The sequence below is a fragment of the Acipenser ruthenus genome, chromosome 9, assembly GCF_902713425.1.
Source record: "Acipenser ruthenus chromosome 9, fAciRut3.2 maternal haplotype, whole genome shotgun sequence".
In the NCBI taxonomy this organism is placed as follows: domain Eukaryota; kingdom Metazoa; phylum Chordata; class Actinopteri; order Acipenseriformes; family Acipenseridae; genus Acipenser; species Acipenser ruthenus.
Genome location: NC_081197.1, coordinates 37,359,330 through 37,379,300, shown reverse-complemented (window position 1 = coordinate 37,379,300; position 19,971 = coordinate 37,359,330). Strand labels below are relative to the sequence as shown.

General features: G+C 36.4%; 1 protein-coding gene across 13 annotated transcripts in view; it reads left to right on the top strand.

The window, feature by feature from the left end:
- Window positions 1-19,971, top strand: part of LOC117405672 (syntaxin-binding protein 5-like) — a 188,312-nt gene that overhangs the window by 129,805 nt on the left and 38,536 nt on the right. For all 13 annotated transcript variants that reach the window (XM_034008909.3, XM_034008907.3, XM_034008903.3 and 10 more), the window contains exons 7-14: window positions 1,691-1,774; window positions 6,858-6,981; window positions 12,368-12,446; window positions 14,156-14,310; window positions 16,701-16,773; window positions 17,255-17,402; window positions 19,217-19,284; window positions 19,448-19,488. In XM_034008909.3, coding sequence (XP_033864800.1) covers window positions 1,691-1,774; window positions 6,858-6,981; window positions 12,368-12,446; window positions 14,156-14,310; window positions 16,701-16,773; window positions 17,255-17,402; window positions 19,217-19,284; window positions 19,448-19,488 — 772 coding nt within the window. The remainder of the gene's footprint in view (window positions 1-1,690; window positions 1,775-6,857; window positions 6,982-12,367; window positions 12,447-14,155; window positions 14,311-16,700; window positions 16,774-17,254; window positions 17,403-19,216; window positions 19,285-19,447; window positions 19,489-19,971) is intronic.

The window sequence follows — 19,971 nt, the reverse complement described above, 5'->3', positions numbered from 1 at the left end:
TTCAAAATAGGCAGTGTTAATCATGGGTATGTCAAACTGTATAACAGAGCAAGTGTAGTAATAAAATATGTCTTTAAAAAAAATAGTTGCCGAGGCTGTCGATAGTTTAGACTTGACTGTAGAAAGCATTCAATAACTCCTAGTTATCGACTGCATTTTGCTGTCGCTCACTCTTATGAATAGCAGGTTGATGCTCAGGTCCGATGAAAACTTTGTGCTAATGATGTAATCATTAACCTTTTTTTCTTAATTCATTAAAAACATGCCTTCATAGACGAAAATCACTGGGGCTTAATGGCGCATCTGAATGATCTCTTATGAATAGCAATTGCTGTTAAATAGGCGGAAGGACAAAATCCAATCCTGTTTTCTCATTTCGACAGGCGTTAACCCTTTATGAATAGACCCCTCTTTGTGTAGAGGGTTTAAAAGCTGTCGAGTCCCTCTTCATACCCAGTTTTTAGCATAGCACAACGTTTACCATTTCAACAGCCACAATCACTTTCTACACCAAATATTATTTCTACAAACAGTGTTCTTTCTTGTATGATCTCTTTGCTTAATTCCCTGCTTGCTCTGCACGGTCCAACTTCCCTCTAAAACATCAGAACATGACAACCTACCCTGAAGCACAGCACAGTCCCCTGCTGAGTTTGATAGAGCACAGCTGCTCCCTTGGAGATTTAATGGTTCCAATTTCTACTTTCAGCTCTTGCACTTCTGCTTTTATCTCAGGGTGTCTTGGGAGACATGTACTGTAGGTGACGTCACTCATACAGCTATTGCAAAAATCATAAGGCAGAGGCTCAATACTGCAGATTATTTTCATGAAAAGGACTTGGCGTTGAGTTCTTGCTTAATTAATAATAATAATAATAATAATAATAATAATAATAATAATAATAATAATAATAATAATATATTTGTGGTTATACCCTACTGTAGAAAAAATATAGTTTACTGTTTTCAGAACTGGATCTGAAAACATGTATTACCACAGAAAACCTCCTGTAGTGTTTAAACTGTGTTGCAGTAAGCTTTGTGGAAAACGGTGTTAATTTTAAACACTTTTGACAATAACTGCAACTGTGTGTGTGTGTGTGTGTGTTTGGGTTTCATAGATAAGTCATTCCATGTTAAACACAACTAAAAAAAACCTAAAGAAATTGAATGCATGACATACTGAAAGCAATCAAGTTCCAAATCCCATCGTAATCCCATTTTCCAGACAGCACTCTGTTGGTTTGTTCAGGGTGAACTGCTACTTAATGAGAATACATTGTTTTGGTTTGTGTCCAAATAATAGGTTTATTTGTGAGGCTGAGATTAACAGGTTTAATGCTTTTTTCTTAAACCAAGCATATGCAGTATTTGTTTTCTTAATACTTCAGGGAGTGCAGAATGAATCTAGACAGTGTGAGAGTTTAACTGGGGTTCTTGTCATGAGCTGACAAGATTCGGGTTGTCTCATTTGGAACTGCTAATACTGCACAACCCACTTTCACTTTACATATTAAATGAATTCACATGCAGTTATTATTTCAGTGTTACTGATAAATCTACTTCCTACATACTCTTTGTAATTCAGATATCGTCCGCTCTGCCACTTTGGGATGTGGAAATAATCATCTCAAGATGTGCTAATTGTTTTAAAGAAAACCTCACATAGCCTGTTTTACTCTCCATACAGATGCTGATAGGCTTTGAAAGTGGAACAGTAGTGTTATGGGACCTCCGAGCAAAAAAACCAGACTTCAGATTTTACTATGATGAGGTAAGTACAATAAATTGTTGAGTGGTGGGTTACTAAAGAGTACTCTATAACCGTCATGTATATCTTTTTTTAAATTATTGTTATTTCTAAATAGCCAAAATCCATTATATAAATAGGTATCTGTATCAATACGTAGGCCGACAATAATCACATCTAGAGAAGAGATAGAGATAAGTGTTTTTGCACAGATTCATGTGAAAGAGTTAGTTAAATACACTGTTATTGCTGGAGAACATAAGTGTAACATTAGTTAATAGTAACACAGATAAAGTAAGGAAGTTCTGTCGCGCTGGTCTTAGCTCTCTTCCATCGATGCATAGCTTGTACCGACCTACTATATTATATGTGGGGCGACTTACACAAGAACACTACAAGTCTGTGCAAAAGTCATGTCATGTCCCTTTTACTTTCCCTTTGAAGGATCCCTTCTGTGATTATAAGACATGGGCTTGATTAAAAGAAGGGAAGCTGACAGAAAAGTCTCACTCACTAGTCTGCTTCACATATCAGTTTTTCTCAAAGATATTTTTTCATACCCATTTTCAGATGTGCTCAGCATGCCCCATCTGTTGCTATGTATGACAGAAGAATCTAGAACACCTTTGACTCTTAGCCTTTTCTTTATCCTTGTTTTTCTTCACCACAGTCTGACTCCAACAGTAGGGGTTATTATGTTTTGCAACAAAACCACCTGAGATCAAGGGGTTTGGGGTAGCTTAACATACCATGCCTCATGCTGAAAGATCAATAACACTTGTCCATTCGCTGAGGAACTAAAACCCACCTTCAATGGAAATTGCAAGAAAATAAACACACGCCATATAGCTTACATAGTGCAAGTCCTTAAATGGAAAGGCTCCTTTGTACCCCCCCAGACATTTTGAGTGTTTACCTTCATAAAGCTTCTAAGCAGCAAAAAAACATTTCAAATATCAGATTTGGGGCTTGACAGGTTGTGTAAAGCATACTCTTGTATGTGCTCCCTTTACCTTAGATATTATTATTATTGAATTCAGTCAAGACAGACTATTGGAACTGACTTTAGGACCCTTAAATCTTTTTTTTTTTATTTCCAGTAAAACTGCTTTCTAAAGGTATCTTAAAACTTGAATGTGTTCTACTGTCCAAGCCAATAGAAGATACAATTGCTTGATTACTGATGGTTCTGCATAGCTAACGCAACAGTCACACACACACACACACACACAAAATCAATAAGGAAAGCTTGAGAGAGGAAGTTCTGAATGTTCTCACAAATTGGTCATTTTAGCATCACCCATGCAGAACTATTGTTTATCTGCTCAAAAATCGATACCTTTATTTTTAAAACAGAGCACCTTCTGCTTCAACTGCAGCAGTTACAGTAGGGCAGAGACAACAGCTGATGTGGTGTAATGCTTCTTTATTAGCTCAAAGAAACTGGTGAAACGTAAGATTTACTTGCATGCGCACCATGGATTTATATAAAATAGATTAACACATCTGTGCCAGGGTAGCATCACGGCCCAGACTGGCTACCGGCAGGAATTAGACCCAGAGTCAGAAAGCTGCAGGTTTAAGTGCATATGCGCACATTTATTTAACAAAATAACACAACACAAAAAGTTTAAACCAAAGAATAACTATGTGTAGGCTGGGCATTAGCCTTCTACCATGTTGATAAACAATGCAAAAAACACAGTACAAACATCCCCATCCCCCATCTCCCATCCCCTCCCCCATCCCCCATCTCCCATCCCCTCCCCCATCCCCTCCCCCATCCCCACTTTCCCTGCCCCATCCCCATCCCCTCCACCACAGAAATGACAGCACAGAGTTGAAGTACAGTGTAGCTCAGTCAGTAAAACCTTAGCTTACAGTCCTGAAGATCATAGTATCAAATCAAATAGTGCTATAATCATAGCATGCTACCTCTATTGTCATTGTAAGTGTACCCATTGAGTAGTATTGAGTATCCTAACTCCCATTTTAAATTAAGTTTACATTTTTGACAAAATCGTCACAAACAAGGATCATAACACAACCAGTTAGTTCATAGGAAATCACTGAGAATTACAGATGTAGATAGCAGTAGATAGAGTTCTTAGAGTAGATGCAATGCATTGTGGGATATGATTGACATAGGGATGTAAATAGTCTTTTAGGTGGGAAATACATTTTTATATAACCATGTGTTAAAAGGTTCTGAGAAATCATGGCAAACACATAATGTGTTCATGAAAATCGTTCAGTATATTAACATGTATAAACATTTCAACAACGCAGTCGACACTGCGCTGCACAGATATGTATATGTATACAAAGAGCAAACTTAATGCACAGATGATGATGTATAAGCCAGGCTTTGTATAATATGAGACATCCATTAAGGCTCTCTGTCTATGGAATATGGCTTAAATAAATAGGTGGATTGACTTTAATATTGAATGTCAGTTATGAATTTTAATTTCTGAAATACTTCATTCATTGAGGGTGCTTACATGACTGATTTCATTTTTTAAAAAAATATAGAGAGTTGTAATCTAAATTGATCTACATCTTCTTATACATCAGATAAGCAGTGTTTCTGACTCTGCCTTGAGTGCAGATTTTACACTCATACGTTATTAATGGAATTTGATGTTTGTCCAAAAAAAAAAAAAAAGGTTAACGAGTCATTTAAAAAAATAAAAAAATAAAAGAATTGCCTGGTGGATTACCGGCTGAAGCATTCAAGCAAATTAACTTAGTTTTCATTTTCTACAAATGGAGGTACAGTACCGCTATCTCACAGGCTCACATAGCAGCTGTCTCTTTTCAATATATATGCAAAGCAGCATCCCCACTTTTCCAGAGCATTACACTTCATAAAACTAGCCTCTAGGAGAAAAGCTAGTTTTTTCTTCAGCAGGATGGTTTTCTTTAGAAGTCTGGCTTTTGCTTCAGGGGCCATTCAACAATTTAGTCAAAACAGCTGTGTACTTGTATACAGTATACACGCCTGAGAATTCACCTGGGAAGAATACCTTTCAAGAGATATTATAACTAAACATCTGTCCTTTATTTTTTCTTAGCTTGTGTGTGCTCATTAACAGCTCATAAAAGAGTAGTTTTAGTCTTAACATTGTGATGGGCAGTTCAGGAGTTTTTTGCCATATTTCCATCTGCCACTGGAATGAACTTGTAATCAATTTGAAATCAGACTCGATTCTGTCAGCCCCAGTCAGTCTTGCAGAACTCAATCTCTCTCACTGATGGTAGAAGTTACTTAATAATGTGAAGGACGTGGGAGGCATGTTTTAAATCTGCAGATTTTTTTTTTTGTCGGAACACAAAGGCTGTGAAAATGTTATACTGTCTGGGAAATATTGGAGGTTAGTGAATCACTTTAACAAGTATACAAACACATGATGTATGCAGGTGATCTTTGACTTTATAGTGAAGATGATTTTACAGTCTGGTTTCATATGGTGCAGATGGAAGAGTGGCATTTGTGTCTTTAAACCCTCAATTCAGTACAGCATATTTACTTTAGTTTACATATATATATATATATATATATATATATATATATATATATATATATATATATATAGTACAAAGCTTACGTTCAACTAGTATTCATGTATTTATTTACCTTGTATACTTGTTTTTACTGTGAAGCGTGAATGTTGGTTTGCTCCATAATTTTCAATAACTAGTAAACATTAGGTAGTGCTAAATTTAGAAATACTAAAAGAAACCTAATTTATTTAAATGATACACGTTTTGACTATAAGACTTTCTCAATGTCTTCTTGCGCCATCGTTTAATTTACATGTTCATGTTGATATGCATCATTTTGCTAAACAGTTATTGAACTATTTTATATATCTATCGTTTGCTAATTAAATTGTTTCTTGGGAAAACAGACAGAAAGACAGACAGAAAGAAAGAAAGAAAGAAAGAAAGAAAGAAAGAAAGAAAGAAAGATGTAAAGCTAGTTTCAGGTGAAAGCAGGCCTCAGGGAAAACTCTTAAATAGTTAAGTTGTAAAATATGATCAGAATATGATAAAATATAAGGTAAAATATAATCTTGAAATAACTAAACTGCACTAGCCAACAATTATCAGCTTTTAAAGTTATTTTCTTGTGAGCATATACTACAACTCTTCACTGACTGAGACCTGACACTGGGATTGGAATTAAATTATGACGTTGCTATACACTGCAAACAAATAACAAAAAAACTTAATTTATCACATTTTGTATTGTTTTATTATCTGGTGTACTTCTTTAAAGTCACCATAAGGATAGCATCACTGTAATTACAACTGAATCCCAGACTGTATAATTCATACACCCCTTCAATTGAAAAAATATATACATATGCAATGGTCTCTTGTCTCCTTTTTGTGTGTATTGCTAACAGCCTTGTGGGTGGCTCAAGCAGAGGGAAATCTGATGATTCCTGCTTTATTATTATTATTATTATTATTTATTTCTTAGCAGACGCCCTTATCCAGGGCGACTTACAATCGTAAGCAAATACATTTCAGGATATGATTAAATACAAAGTACTACAGGTTAAACACTTGGCAGATTACAGTATTCTGAAGTACAGGATTAAATGCAGTAAAATAGGGGGCAGATAAGAGCAAAATAAAGCACATTTACATGAAGGGTGATAGTGTCCCAGGATACAAACAGAGGAGTTCTACAGGTGCTCTTTGAAGAGGTGAGTCTTAAGGAGGCGCCGGAATGTGGTCAGGGACTGGGCAGTCCTGACATCTGTAGGAAGGTCATTCCACCACTGCGGAGCAAGGGTGGAGAAGGAGCGGGCTCTGGAGGCAGGGGAGCGTAGCGGAGGTAGAGCTAGTCTTCTAGTGCAGGCAGAGCGGAGAGGTCGAGTGGGGGTGTAGGGAGAGATGATAAATAATGTTTCCCAAAAGCACCTATTGATAGGCACTATTGTGTTACTGATGTTTTTTCTTTCTTTTTTTTCTGATGCGTAAGTGCAACCGAATACACATTTTATTTTCCAACATTCCTGAGTATTGGATGCCTGCAGCAGTTTGCTCAGTTTGTCCTTTAATGTTGCTGTCTTGTGTTTCCATCTTACAGGCCATTCATTCTGTAAGCTGGCATCATGAAGGCAAACAGTTCATGTGCAGCCATTCCGACGGCAGTCTGACCATGTGGAATCTGAAAAACACTGCCAAACCTTTCCAGATCACCTTTCCACATGGTAAGGGTGGACCTGATTTACAGGACACTTACAACCACTGGTGTTTGTCTTTTAGCTGCAGTCTAGTGTGATATTAAAATCAAACCTTATTACAACCGGAAGTTAAAAAAAGAAAAAGAAAAAAAAAAAATCAAAATCTTGTATCAAACCATGAAACCCTGCCATTCATTGATGCAGAGTACTGTGAGATCTTATTAGTAATGCCTAACAGCAGCCTTTATAGAAAAGTTTGAAAAATCTTTGGCCAAAAGTAATAATTTCTGATATTACCAGGCACTGCTTCTTGATTATTTCATTGCTGAAACACTTGTTAACGTCTCAATGCACCGGCATAAACTCCAAATACTACTGAGTTTACCTGTGTGACTTACATCAGCACCTAACAGCAGCTGTGAAAATGAATTTATCAGCATTGGTGATGTTCAGGGTGTTTGTAAAAGATTCAGCAGCAGTTCACCTTGTATTAGCCGTGCCCCACTTTATACCTGGCAGTGATTAATAACAATGGTTCACCTACACATTTGCTGTATGATTGATAAGCTCAGCAGACCCTGCCAAACTAGTAGACAGTTAAGCCTGTTAAATGACTCACTCCTGACAAATATCAGCAAAGTGTAAGTGGATGCCGTTTAAGTACTCATTTCACTTTTGAAACAGGTGTTTATTGTCAGCTTTTACATATATTTCAAAATTTGACTATGGCATAAAGGTGTAGTACATGCAGGCTTTTCCATGTTAATTAAAGGGACAACATCCTACATTAAATGTAATAAAATATATGCTTTATTTAGGATTGCTCAGTAATATTGTATAATATGATTTGTGCTTAAATATATTATAAATGAATCCTAAACAAATGCAATGACCTAAAATAGCATAGATATGTGTAAATAATATGTTCATATATATATATATATACAGTGCCTAGCATAAGTATTCACCCCCCTTGGACTTTTCCACATTTTGTAGTGTTACAACCTGGAATTAAAATGGATTTAATTAGGCTTTTTTATCACTGATCTACACAAAATAGTCCATAATGTCGAAGTGGGGAAAAAAATCTACATATTTTTCAAAATTATTTACAAATAAAAAACTGAAAAGTCTTGATTGCATAAGTATTCACCCCCTTTGCTGTGACACCCCTAAATAAGCTCTGGTGCAACCAATTGCCTTCAGAAGTCACATAATTAGTTGAATGGAGTCCACCTGTGTGCAATTAAAGTGTCACATGATCTCAGATTAAATACACCTGTTTCTGGAAGGCCTCAGAGTTTGTTAGAGAGCATATCTAAACAAACAGCATCATGAAGACCAAGGAGCTATCAAAACAAGTCTGGGATAAAGTTCTGGAAAAGCACCAATCAGGCTTGGGTTATAAAAAAATATCCCAAACTTTGAACATCCCCGGAGCACCGTTAAATCCATTATTAAAACATGGAAAGAATATGGCACAACTGCTACTCTGCCTAGAGAAAGCCATCCACCAAAACTCAGTGACCAGGTAAGGAGGGCATTAGTCAGAGAAGCAACCAAGAGGCCAATGGTAACTCTGAAGGAGCTGGAGAGATCCACAGCTGAGATGGGAGAAACCGTCCATGGGACAACTATAACCCAGACGCTCCACAAAGCTGGGCTTTATGGAAGAGTGGGGAGAAGAAAGACATTGCTGAAAAAACCCATATCAAATCCCGTTTGGATTTTGACAAAAGGCATGTGGGAGACACAGCAAAAATTGAACTTTTTAGCCTTAGCGCAAAACGCTATGTGTGGTGCAAAGCCAACACTGCTCATCACCCTGAGAACACCATCCCAACGGTGAAGCATGATGGTGGCAGCATCATGTTATGGGGATGCTTTTCATCGGCAGGAACTGGGAAACTGGTCAGGATTGAGGGCAAGATGGATGGAGCCAAATACAGGGAAATTCTAGAGGAAAACCTGTTTCAGTCTGCAAGAGACCTGGGACTGGAGCGGAGGTTCACCTTCCAGCAGGACAATTACCCTAAACACACAGCTAAAGCTACACTGGAATGGTTTAAAAACAAGAACCTGAATGTCTTAGAATGGCCAGTTCAAAGCCCAGACCTCAATCTGATTGAGAATCTGTGGCAAGACTTGAAAATTGCTGTTCACCAATGGTCCCCATCCAACTTGACGGAGCTTGAGCAATTTTGCCAAGAAGAATGGGCAGAAATTGCAGGATCCAGATGTGCAAAGCTGGTAGAGACTTACACAGAAAGACTCACAGCTGTAATTGCTGCCAAAGGTGCTTCTACCAAGTATTGACTCACGGAGGTGAATACTTATGCAACCAACAAATGTCTTTTTTTTTGTTTAATTAACTTTTGTGTCACAATAAAAAATATTTTGCACCTTCAAAGTGTTAAGTATGTTGTGGAAATCAAATGGTAAAAATCCCAATTAAATCCATTTTAATTCCAGGTTGTAACACTACAAAATGTGGAAAAGTCCAGGGGAGGTGAATACTTATGCAAGGCACTGTATATATATATATATATATATATATATATATATATATATATATATATATATATATATATATATATATATATATATATATATACACAAACACACATACAGATGAAGGCTATATTTGCATTCTGAGCCATTCGGAAAAAAAGGCATAATACCACAGTAGTGACATCAAAAAGTGATAATTCCTCTAGATGGAAAATATACTGTAACACAAAATGTCTCGTTTTCAATCACTCGACAACACCCACAGTACAGAAATGTTCATTAATGATCAACAAAATGAGAATATGTTAAAAATGATGTAAAACTGGTACATTCGTATATCAAAGAAACTGGAGAGGAGCGGGAAATTAAAACAAGGTAAAAGGCAATCATCCAAATAAAGCTGAAGCACTAAGGTATAACGACATAGAACGTCTGTACAGCACTGAAACGCTACGTTTAAAAAAAAATAAACAACTGTACTGCTGAACCTCGTCTTCTTTAATATTCACATCACAAGGGTATCCATGTATTATAAAAAAATAATAGATGGGCCTCTTCAGTGAGTTACAGGAAAACAATTCCATCTCGGGTTTCTGTGACAGTATAAATTACTCAACCTTCGAGATATATATATATATATATATATATATATATATATATATATATATATATATATATATATATCCGTCATGAAAGGATATCAACCTTGTACCTTGTATATGGTATATTTTGCATAAAATGTAATAAAATCAAATATGTAGGAGAGACAGGTACATCATTATATAAAAGAATGCAGAACCACCTATCAAATATAAGAAATAAAAAAGTAAGTGAACCAATAGTTCACCACTTTACAAGGAACAGACACACCATGGATGACCTATAGTTTGTGGATTTAGAAAAAATTTAATTAGATAATGTACAGTATAGAATAATGAAAGAAAATAAGTTTAAATAGAAAGGAACAGTAGATCATTACATCATTAGCTATATAGTGAATGACATCAGATTTAAAGAGAAAATATATAGCAGAGTCATACATTCTAACTATATTTTAAATATAATAAATAGATTTCTGTTACTTTTTTTCTCTTTGAAATGAATACAGACTATCATGGAAAAGACAATTGGATTCCTTCCTAACTGAAAATTATGCTACCTGTGTTTCAGATTTCATTTACAAGGAATTCTGAAATGTATTTTCTGATTTTGTGTTTAGTCCAGTGCAATCATATGCAAGAGAAGGTATACAAACAAACTGCACTGTACTGCAGATGGGATTACCTTCCTGTCTTTCTCATTTATATATATCTACAAAATCCACAAACATCATGATTGACCTCAATTAGGACAATGCTTTCATACTTTTCAGTTAGGGCATAATTGAGTTTGTGAATCGGATGTGAATGCCTCGACAATTGAGTTAGTGAATCGGATGTGAATGCTTTGATTACTGAGTTTGTGAATCAGATGTGAATGCTTTGATTATTGAGTTTGTGAATCAGATGTGAATGCTTAGATAATTGAGTTTGTGAATCGGATGTGAATGCTTAGGGCAGCAGTGTGGAGTAGTGGTTAGGGCTCTGGACTCTTGACTGGAGGGTCATGGGTTCAATCCCAGCTGGGGGACACTGCTGCTGTACCCTTGAGCAAGGTACTTTACCTAGATTGCTCCAATAAAAAAAAACCCAATGGTATAAATGGGTAATTGTATGTAAAAATAATGTGTAAAAAATATTGTAATTGTATGTAAAAATAATGTGATATCTTGTAACAATTGTAAGTCGCCCTGGATAAGGGCGTCTGCTAAGAAATAAATAATGTAATGCTTAGATAATTGAGTTTGTGAATCGGATGTGAATGCTTCTGTTATTGAGTTCGTGAATCAGATGTGAATGCTTCTGTTATTGAGTTTGTGAATCGGATGTGAATGCTTCTGTTATTGAGTTTGTGAATCAGATGTGAATGCTTCTGTTATTGAGTTTGTGAATTGGATGTGAATGCTTTGATTATTGAGTTTGTGAATCGGATATGAATGCTTCTGTTATTGAGTTTGTGAATCGGATGTGAATGCTTCTGTTATTGAGTTTGTGAATTGGATGTGAATGCTTTGATTATTGAGTTTGTGAATCGGATGTGAATGCTTCTGTTATTGAGTTTGTGAATCGGATGTGAATGCTTCTGTTATTGAGTTTGTGAATCGGATGTGAATGCTTTGATTATTGAGTTTGTGAATCAGATGTGAATGCTTCTGTTATTGAGTTTGTGAATCGGATGTGAATGCTTTGATTATTGAGTTTGTGAATCGGATGTGAATGCTTCTGTTATTGAGTTTGTGAATCGGATGTGAATGCTTTGATTATTGAGTTTGTGAATCGGATGTGAATGCTTCTGTTATTGAGTTTGTGAATCGGATGTGAATGCTTTGATTATTGAGTTTGTGAATCGGATGTGAATGCTTCTGTTATTGAGTTTGTGAATCGGATGTGAATGCTTCTGTTATTGAGTTTGTGAATCGGATGTGAATGCTTTGATTACTGAGTTTGTGAATCGGATGTGAATGCTTTGATTACTGAGTTTGTGAATCGGATGTGAATGCTTCTGTTATTGAGTTTGTGAATCGGATGTGAATGCTTTGATTATTGAGTTTGTGAATCGGATGTGAATGCTTTGATTACTGAGTCTGTGAATCGGATGTGAATGCTTTGATTACTGAGTTTGTGAATCGGATGTGAATGCTTCGATTAGCATATTGGAAAACAATGCAGCTGTATGTCATCCATTATTATTAAACAGGTGTTGGGGAATAAGACTGACTAATTTACATCTTTAAAATGTGAAAATAAAAGATTAGATCCTATGTGTTTTTTTTTTTACTGGTATTTATTTTCTTCTATCACAGCAAAAAGCCAGAGAGATGGAAAGAAACCAGACCCATGCAAACCAATCTTGAAAGTGGAATACAAGACATCAAGGAGCAGGTGTGTTTACTTCAGCTTTGTACTGACACTGACCTGCTGCCTCACTGCAGTCTACTTATGAAGGCTACTGTGTCCAAGAGCAAAACAGTTGTACAGAAATAAGAAATTAGTTGTGGCACTTTCTTAAAATAAAAAACGCAGCTTCAGCAGAAAATAAAAATGCACTGTAGCCAGGTTATATACAATACTAAAACATTAAAAAGACCAATAAAACACAACATTTAAATGCAAATCGATCCCTTTTGTTTTAAATAAGCCTGAATTAAATCATGGAAATGACTGATGGATGCAGGACAGATTGATAGAGACGTATTGAGATATGGGTTTATTGAAACACTTTCCAAGCTGTTTTCTGCTATCAGTGTGAGAACATTTGCTCAGTTTGCTGTTTTTGCAAATAACCGTATTTCTTAATAGCTTGTCTGTTAGCCTCCTCATCATAATAAAAACAATAAAGGTATTTTGTCAGTTTTCTAGAATTCACATGCAAAGTTTCATAAAACTCTAATATACCAAAAGCAGTATTATCCAGTATTATCACAATGCAATATGAATGGCAACACCCTTAATAATGTCTTTCCACCATTATAATTTGTCTTCATATTTGTTTATTGAGTTCTTGGGAGGGGGTTGGGGGGTTGCCATGTGGGGAAAGGGGGGGGGGGGGGGGGGGGGGGGGGATGGGAATGTTCTTTTGTTACATTTTGATGTATTATGTATATCTCATTTCTCAAATAAAAATTTGATTACAAAAAACATTAGGTAGATAGATTGTGTTTACAATTAGGCATGCTTAAAATTCAAAGGTAGAGCACAGCACACAGTCACAATAAAGAATCAAGATGTGCAGTTAACATATTTAATGACTGGTTCAATTCAAAGCTGCTGTAGTATAGCCACTGTTTTGCCATTTTCACAAAACAAACATTAAACGTTAAATCTACAGTGTGCAGTGCAAAAGCACATAGTGAAAAACCACATGTGTAGGTGAAAAACGCTAGAATAAAAGTCACTACATTTAAAAAATATATAAATACATGCATGTGAAATTTATAAATGGCTTTATATAATCTTTGTAAGTAAGAAATTGAAGTGTCCAGTGTGAAAACAGAACATGAAAATAATAAATTAACATAGCATCCAAAGTTGCACTATAAAAAAAAGATTGTCGCGTAACAACAGGAAACCGTAATAAATCAGACTGCGGAGTCTGTATCATCTGATCCAAAACCGCCAAAATCCATATCTTTATAATCTGAACCTTCATCACGGATGATGCAAGCAATGTCTGAATCATTAATGCACCGAGGAACTACTTATAGATAGTTTTTTCTATTCACCTGAGTCACGATATTTCCACTGAGGCGTTATTTGTGCGCCAAGTGTAAAAAAAATGTAACATTTTTCCTAGATTTTTTTTTTATTTTATTTTTTTTAAGATTTAGCTTTATACATAAATGTTAACAATAACATAGTTAAACGTTTTGAAATGTGTACTTTGTGATATAATATATAAATACTGAAAACGTGTTATCACAAATTCAACATTTAAAGTCAATATGATAATTAAATCTGGAAAAAAATGCTGTATTAAGTTTTTTTGGTTAAATCTAGGTAAAATATATATATATATATATATTTCTAGAAATATTGGATTCACTTTATCAGCACCGTCATTATGATTCACAATGATCCCATCTTCTTTTCAGTGAGCCATTTATTATCTTCTCTGGAGGGCTGTCGTATGATAAAGCAGGTCGAAGACCTAGTTTGACAATCATGCATGGTAAATCTATCACAGTGCTGGAAATGGATCACCCCATAGTGGAATTCTTAACACTTTGTGAAACTCCCTATCCAAACGGTAAGTGGGAAACGTAACAAACAGAACATAAGCTTGCTTTAACAAAATTGAACAATATGTGATCTTTTTTTATAAGGCTCTATAAAACTAATTGTGTATTAAATCAAAATTGACATAGCTGTGCATTCTGAATTTATTTCTTCATTATAAAAAATATATATATTCTGCATTCCCTCTTTTCCAGAGAACGAAAAACAAAAAGGCTAATTTGGCATGCTGAAAGCAGACATTTTTTTTTATATTATTATTTTACCAGGACGTGCTTCATGTTTAATATGAGGAATGACCTGCCTCTCCTACTGCAAAGTCAAAGATACAGTTTAACCCACTGCACCCACTACAGTGGCTCTCAAAAGTATTCACCCACCTTGCACTTTTCCACATTTTATTGTGTTACAACATGGAATCAAAATGAATTTAATTAGGAGTTTTTGCCACTGATCAACACAAAAAAGTCCATAATGTCAAAGTGAATAATAAAATCTACAGATTGTTCTAAATTAATTACAAATACAAAACAGAAAATAATTGATTGCATAAGTATTCACCCCCTTGAGTCAATATTTGGTAGAGACACCTTTGCCAGCAATTACAGCCATGAGTCTATTTGGATAAGTCTCTACCAGCTTTGCACATCTGGACACTGCGATTTTTACCCATTCTTCTTTGCAAAATTGCTCAAGCTCTGTCAAGTTGGATGGGGACCTTTGGTGAACAGCAATTTTCAACTCTTTCCACATATTCTCAATTGGATTGAGGTCCGGGCTTTGACTGGGCCACTCCAGGACATTGACCTTTTTGTTTTTAAGCCACTCCAGAGTGGCTTTGGCTGTATATTTGGGGTCATTGTCCTGCTGGTAGATGAATCTTCTCCCAAGTCCCAGGTCTCTAGCAGACTTCAGCAGGTTTTCCTCCAGGATTTCTCTGTACTTTGCTGCATCCATTTTGCCCTTTATCTTCACGAGCTTTCCAGGCCCAAGACGCAGAGAAGGCTCCCCATAGCATGATGCTGCCACCACCATGCTTCACCGTAGGGATGGTGTTCTCAGGATGGTGTGCGGTGTTAGGCTTGCGCCAAACATAGCGCTTAGCGTTGAGGCCAACAAGCGCTATTTTGGTCTCAACAGAGAATCTTCTTCCACTTGGTCTCAGAGTCTCCCACATGCCTTCTGGCAAACTCTAGCCGAGATTTGATGTGAGTTTTTTTCAACAATGGCTTTCTTTTTGCCACTCTCCCATAAAGGCCAGTTTTGTGAAGCACCCGGGCTATTATTGCTGTATGCACAGTGTCTCCCAGCTCAGCCGTGAAAGACTGTAACTCCTTTAGTTGCCATAGGCCTCTTGGTGGCCTCCCTGACTAGTGCCCTTCTCGCCCGGATACTCAGTTTTTGAGGACGGCGTGTTCTAGACAGATTCACAGTTGTTCCATATTCTCTCTATTTCTTAATAATGGACTTTACTGTGCTCTGGGGGATATTCACTGCCTTGGAAATGTTCTTATATCCTACTCCTGGTTGGTGCTTTTGAAGAACCTTATTCCGGATTTGCTTTGAATGTTCCTTCGTCTTCATGATGTAGTTTTTGTTAGGAAATGTACTAACCAATTGTGGGACCTTCCAGAGACAGGTGTATTTAACATGAAATCACGTGAAACACCTTAATTGCACACAGCTGGACTCCATTCAACTAATTATGTGACTTCTAAAGACAATTGGTTGCACCAGAGCTTATTTAGGTGTGTCATAACAAAGGGGGTGAATACTTATGCAATCAATTATTTTCTGTTTTATATTTGTAATTAATTTTGAACAATTTGTAGATTTTATTTTTCACTTTGACATTATGGACTTTTTGTGTTGATCAGCGGCAAAAACTCCTAATTAAATCCATTTTGATTCCATGTTGTAACACAATAACATGTGGAAAAGTCCAAGGGGGGGTGAATACTTTTGAGAGCCACTGTATGACCCTGAATTATACCATTGCAAAAAGTTAAAGAACAATGTTATGTCACATTAAGAGGTTAAACTACTGTACAGATTCAGAGTCTGCCAATGCAATAGTAATAAGTGGCTTTGGGATTATTTTAGCCTTTATCTTGCCAGATTTTTTTTTACCTATTTGCATTTGTAAAATCAGATTCATTGCAGAGACTGAAGATCTCAGAAGCCCTTAAAATCAATTTTAGAGGAGCACACCAGTTTAATTGACAAAGGGAGAGCCCAGGAGTCACATTTAAAACCCTCTCAGGTGACGTGACCCTCCTAATCACATATTTCACTCCTACAAAGTAAAGGACCAATGACACCTGGACTGCAGTTTGCATTTCACCCACATATATTCAAGGTAATATCATAAGACCCAATTAACCAATAGCCTTTTTATTACAGAATTCCAGGAGCCTTATGCAGTAGTTGTGCTGCTTGAAAAGGACTTTATCGTTGTGGACCTAACACAAAGCCAGTACGTATATTTCATACAGGCTTTATGAAAGATATTTATAGCAAAACTGTAAAACAAATGTATAGGTCTAACACATTTAACATATGGTACTAATGTTGGAAGGACCTTATATAGGTACACTGTGCACCCGCCTAAATATATTTAAATATTCTATAACGTTCGAGAAGAGTGAAGTTTTAGCTTAAGTTGCCCCTTTGGAATATGATTAAATGTATAAATAGGTTGAAATAAATGAAACATGAAACAGTGTTACAATTTAAGGGTTGTAAAAAAATTGATAAAATGCTCTTGAATTGCACCTTTAAACCCCTAGTCATAAGAGCTGTACTGCCAGCACTAATTATCTCACTGTTACTGAAGACTCAGCAGGAACTGGTTTGTAATCAGACGACGGGAGCATTCTAATGAGAATCTTGTGTGAACCCAAAGTACCAGAATGTTTCAACAAATGACCTTCCTTTGATCTCTTTTTTTCCAACAGCTTTCCTATCTTTGAAAACCCATATCCTATGGATATTCATGAATCCCCAGTTACCTGCACAGCATACTTTGCTGACTGCCCTCCAGAGCTAATCCCTGCTCTTTACTCTGTAGGTGCCAAACACAAAAAGCAAGGCTACAGCAATAAGGTAAGTATTAAGAGCCCATTTAACAAATTAATTATACAAGTAATGTGGCAGATAAACCACATCAGTTGTTCAAACAAGCCTCAAAAATTGGGCTGAAAAATGTGCTCTTTCTACGGGAAAGGGACACCAAATTACATTTTTATTAAACCTACAGGTAGTGGACAAAAAAATGGAAACACCTGGGTAAATGAGGGACAAGAAGTATAAGTATAAGCAAGGGCTTCCACACAGGTGTGGCTCATGTGTTAGTTTAGCAAATAACATCCCAGCATGCTTAGGGTCATGTATAAAAATGCTGGACAGGCCTGGTTTCCTATAATTATGGCTAGCTTGGCTGCAAGAGGAGACCTCAGTGACTTTGAAAGAGGGGTGATTGTTGGGGCACGTTTGGCCGGAGCTTCAGTGACCAAGACAGCTCAACTTGCTGAGGTTTCACGAGCAACAGTGTCTAAGGTGATGTCGGCATGGAACTCCGAGGGAAAGACATCATCAGCAAAGGGCAACAGTGGGCGGAAGTGCATACTCCAGGATCGTGATATCCGTGCATTAATTCGAAGTGCAAGGCAAAACAGACGAGCAACTGCAGATCAATTGACTGCAAATTTCAATCTGGGGCACGAGCAGCCAGTTTCATCAAAAACGGTCCGCCGAGAACTCCACAGAGCAGGATACCATAGTGGACCAACGCCTTATTAAGTGACTTTACATTGGTGTTTCCATTTGTTTGTCCACTACCTGTAGATCCTGAATGAAATCTAGATTAGTTGTGAATTTACAGGTCACATCAATTGTGGATTTATATGAAGTATAGTAGAAAATCCAAACAGAGTTCAATTGAGATCACAGGGATTGTTATAAAGGTGTACCCTAAAGCCTACATATTATTTGTTAATCGGTTTAAAGACATTGGTATTTATTATAGTAATTAGCAGATATAACCTTTATGTGAGTTTTTATTTTGTTTCGGAGATTGTATCTTGTAAAAGACAGAACATGTACGGTGAAAAGCAAGATAATTAGTTTATGGATTTAATCTGAAACAGCGTGAACTCTTATTAGTGTCGTCTTATTATGATATTTGAATTACCACTGTTAATTCTGTACAGTGAGGAGGGTAGATTTCTCTTAGACTGGCTGTTGCTTAAGATTAACAAGGTTCTCCAACTTTTCCTTTCTTCCCTTGTGGTTTATTATCCAACAGATGCCATATCATTCAGTGTTAGTACAGATATACCAGCAGATGCAGTAAAGTGGGTGCAAATTAGAACAATGCATCAAAGAAATATGTCCCTGTGAAGCAATAGTGCAACAGTACATTCACACTGTAGTGTTACAGAACATTGCACATTTGCCAATGCATTCTGTGCACTTCAGTCTAAACAAAACGTCTTCTCAAATACATTGCTGAACAAGAAAGACCCAAAAGCACAATACCATATGACATCCAGGAAGCAAGAACATTTTGCAGTACTGATATATCACCCATCCATTAGTGGTTATCCTGAGATTCCCACAAGAAGTATGTGGTTTATGCAATCCAGGGTGATTCTCTCAAAAACCCATCTGAAACGTATCCTGGGGTATAGGTTGATGAACAGTTGAGTAATTGGCCAGGATATGTGGACAGAAATATCCAAATAATCGTAATTATATTTACAGAAGGTTCTGTAATACTTTAGAGTTATTTGTGTGAATCCTACTGTGCCTATCTTTTTGGTCATTCATCGTTGTATTTGCTTTTATTTAACTGTAGTATTAACTATGTAAAGTAACATTAACAAGTATACCCTGAACAACTGACTATTCATCTTTAGGAATGGCCAGTCAGTGGTGGGACCTGGACACTGGGAGCACAGACATATCCTGAAATTATTATTACAGGGTAAGTGCACAATGTTGAATGAACCGATGCTTCAGTCCCTGGTGAATATGATTTCAGATTTTCTGTGTATAAAAAACCTGCAGCTATTGTTCTTTTTACTCTATTATTGTTAACATTTTTCTTTAAACACTAACTGGTCATGTTGCTTGTTCTCTTTCTGCAGGCATGCTGATGGATCAATAAAGTTTTGGGATGGATCTGCCAGTAAGTTTGCAGACTCAGCTATTTTTTGTGGTACAAAATATCTTTAATGAATCAACTGATTATACTATAACTGTATCATCACTAAGATTTTCAGTTTTTTTTCTTTAGAATAATAAAAATACATTATTTTGAATATTTTGGATTAATGACTATAAGGAGGCAGTGTGGTCCAGTAGTTAAAGTCCAGTGCTTGTAACCAGAAGGTCAGCAGTTCAAATCCCACCTCTCACTGACTCACTGCATGACCCTGAGCAAGTCACTTAACCTCCTTGTGCTCCATCCTGCGGATGAGATGTTAAATCATTGTCCTATTGTAAGTGACTGCATATAATGCCTACCTCTGTATGGTGGTCCACTATGAAAGGTGCTATATATATATATATATATATATATATATATATATATATATATATATATATATATGTGTGTGTGTGTGTGTGTGTGTGTGTGTGTGTGTGTGTGTGTGTGTGATTTTAAAAGGAG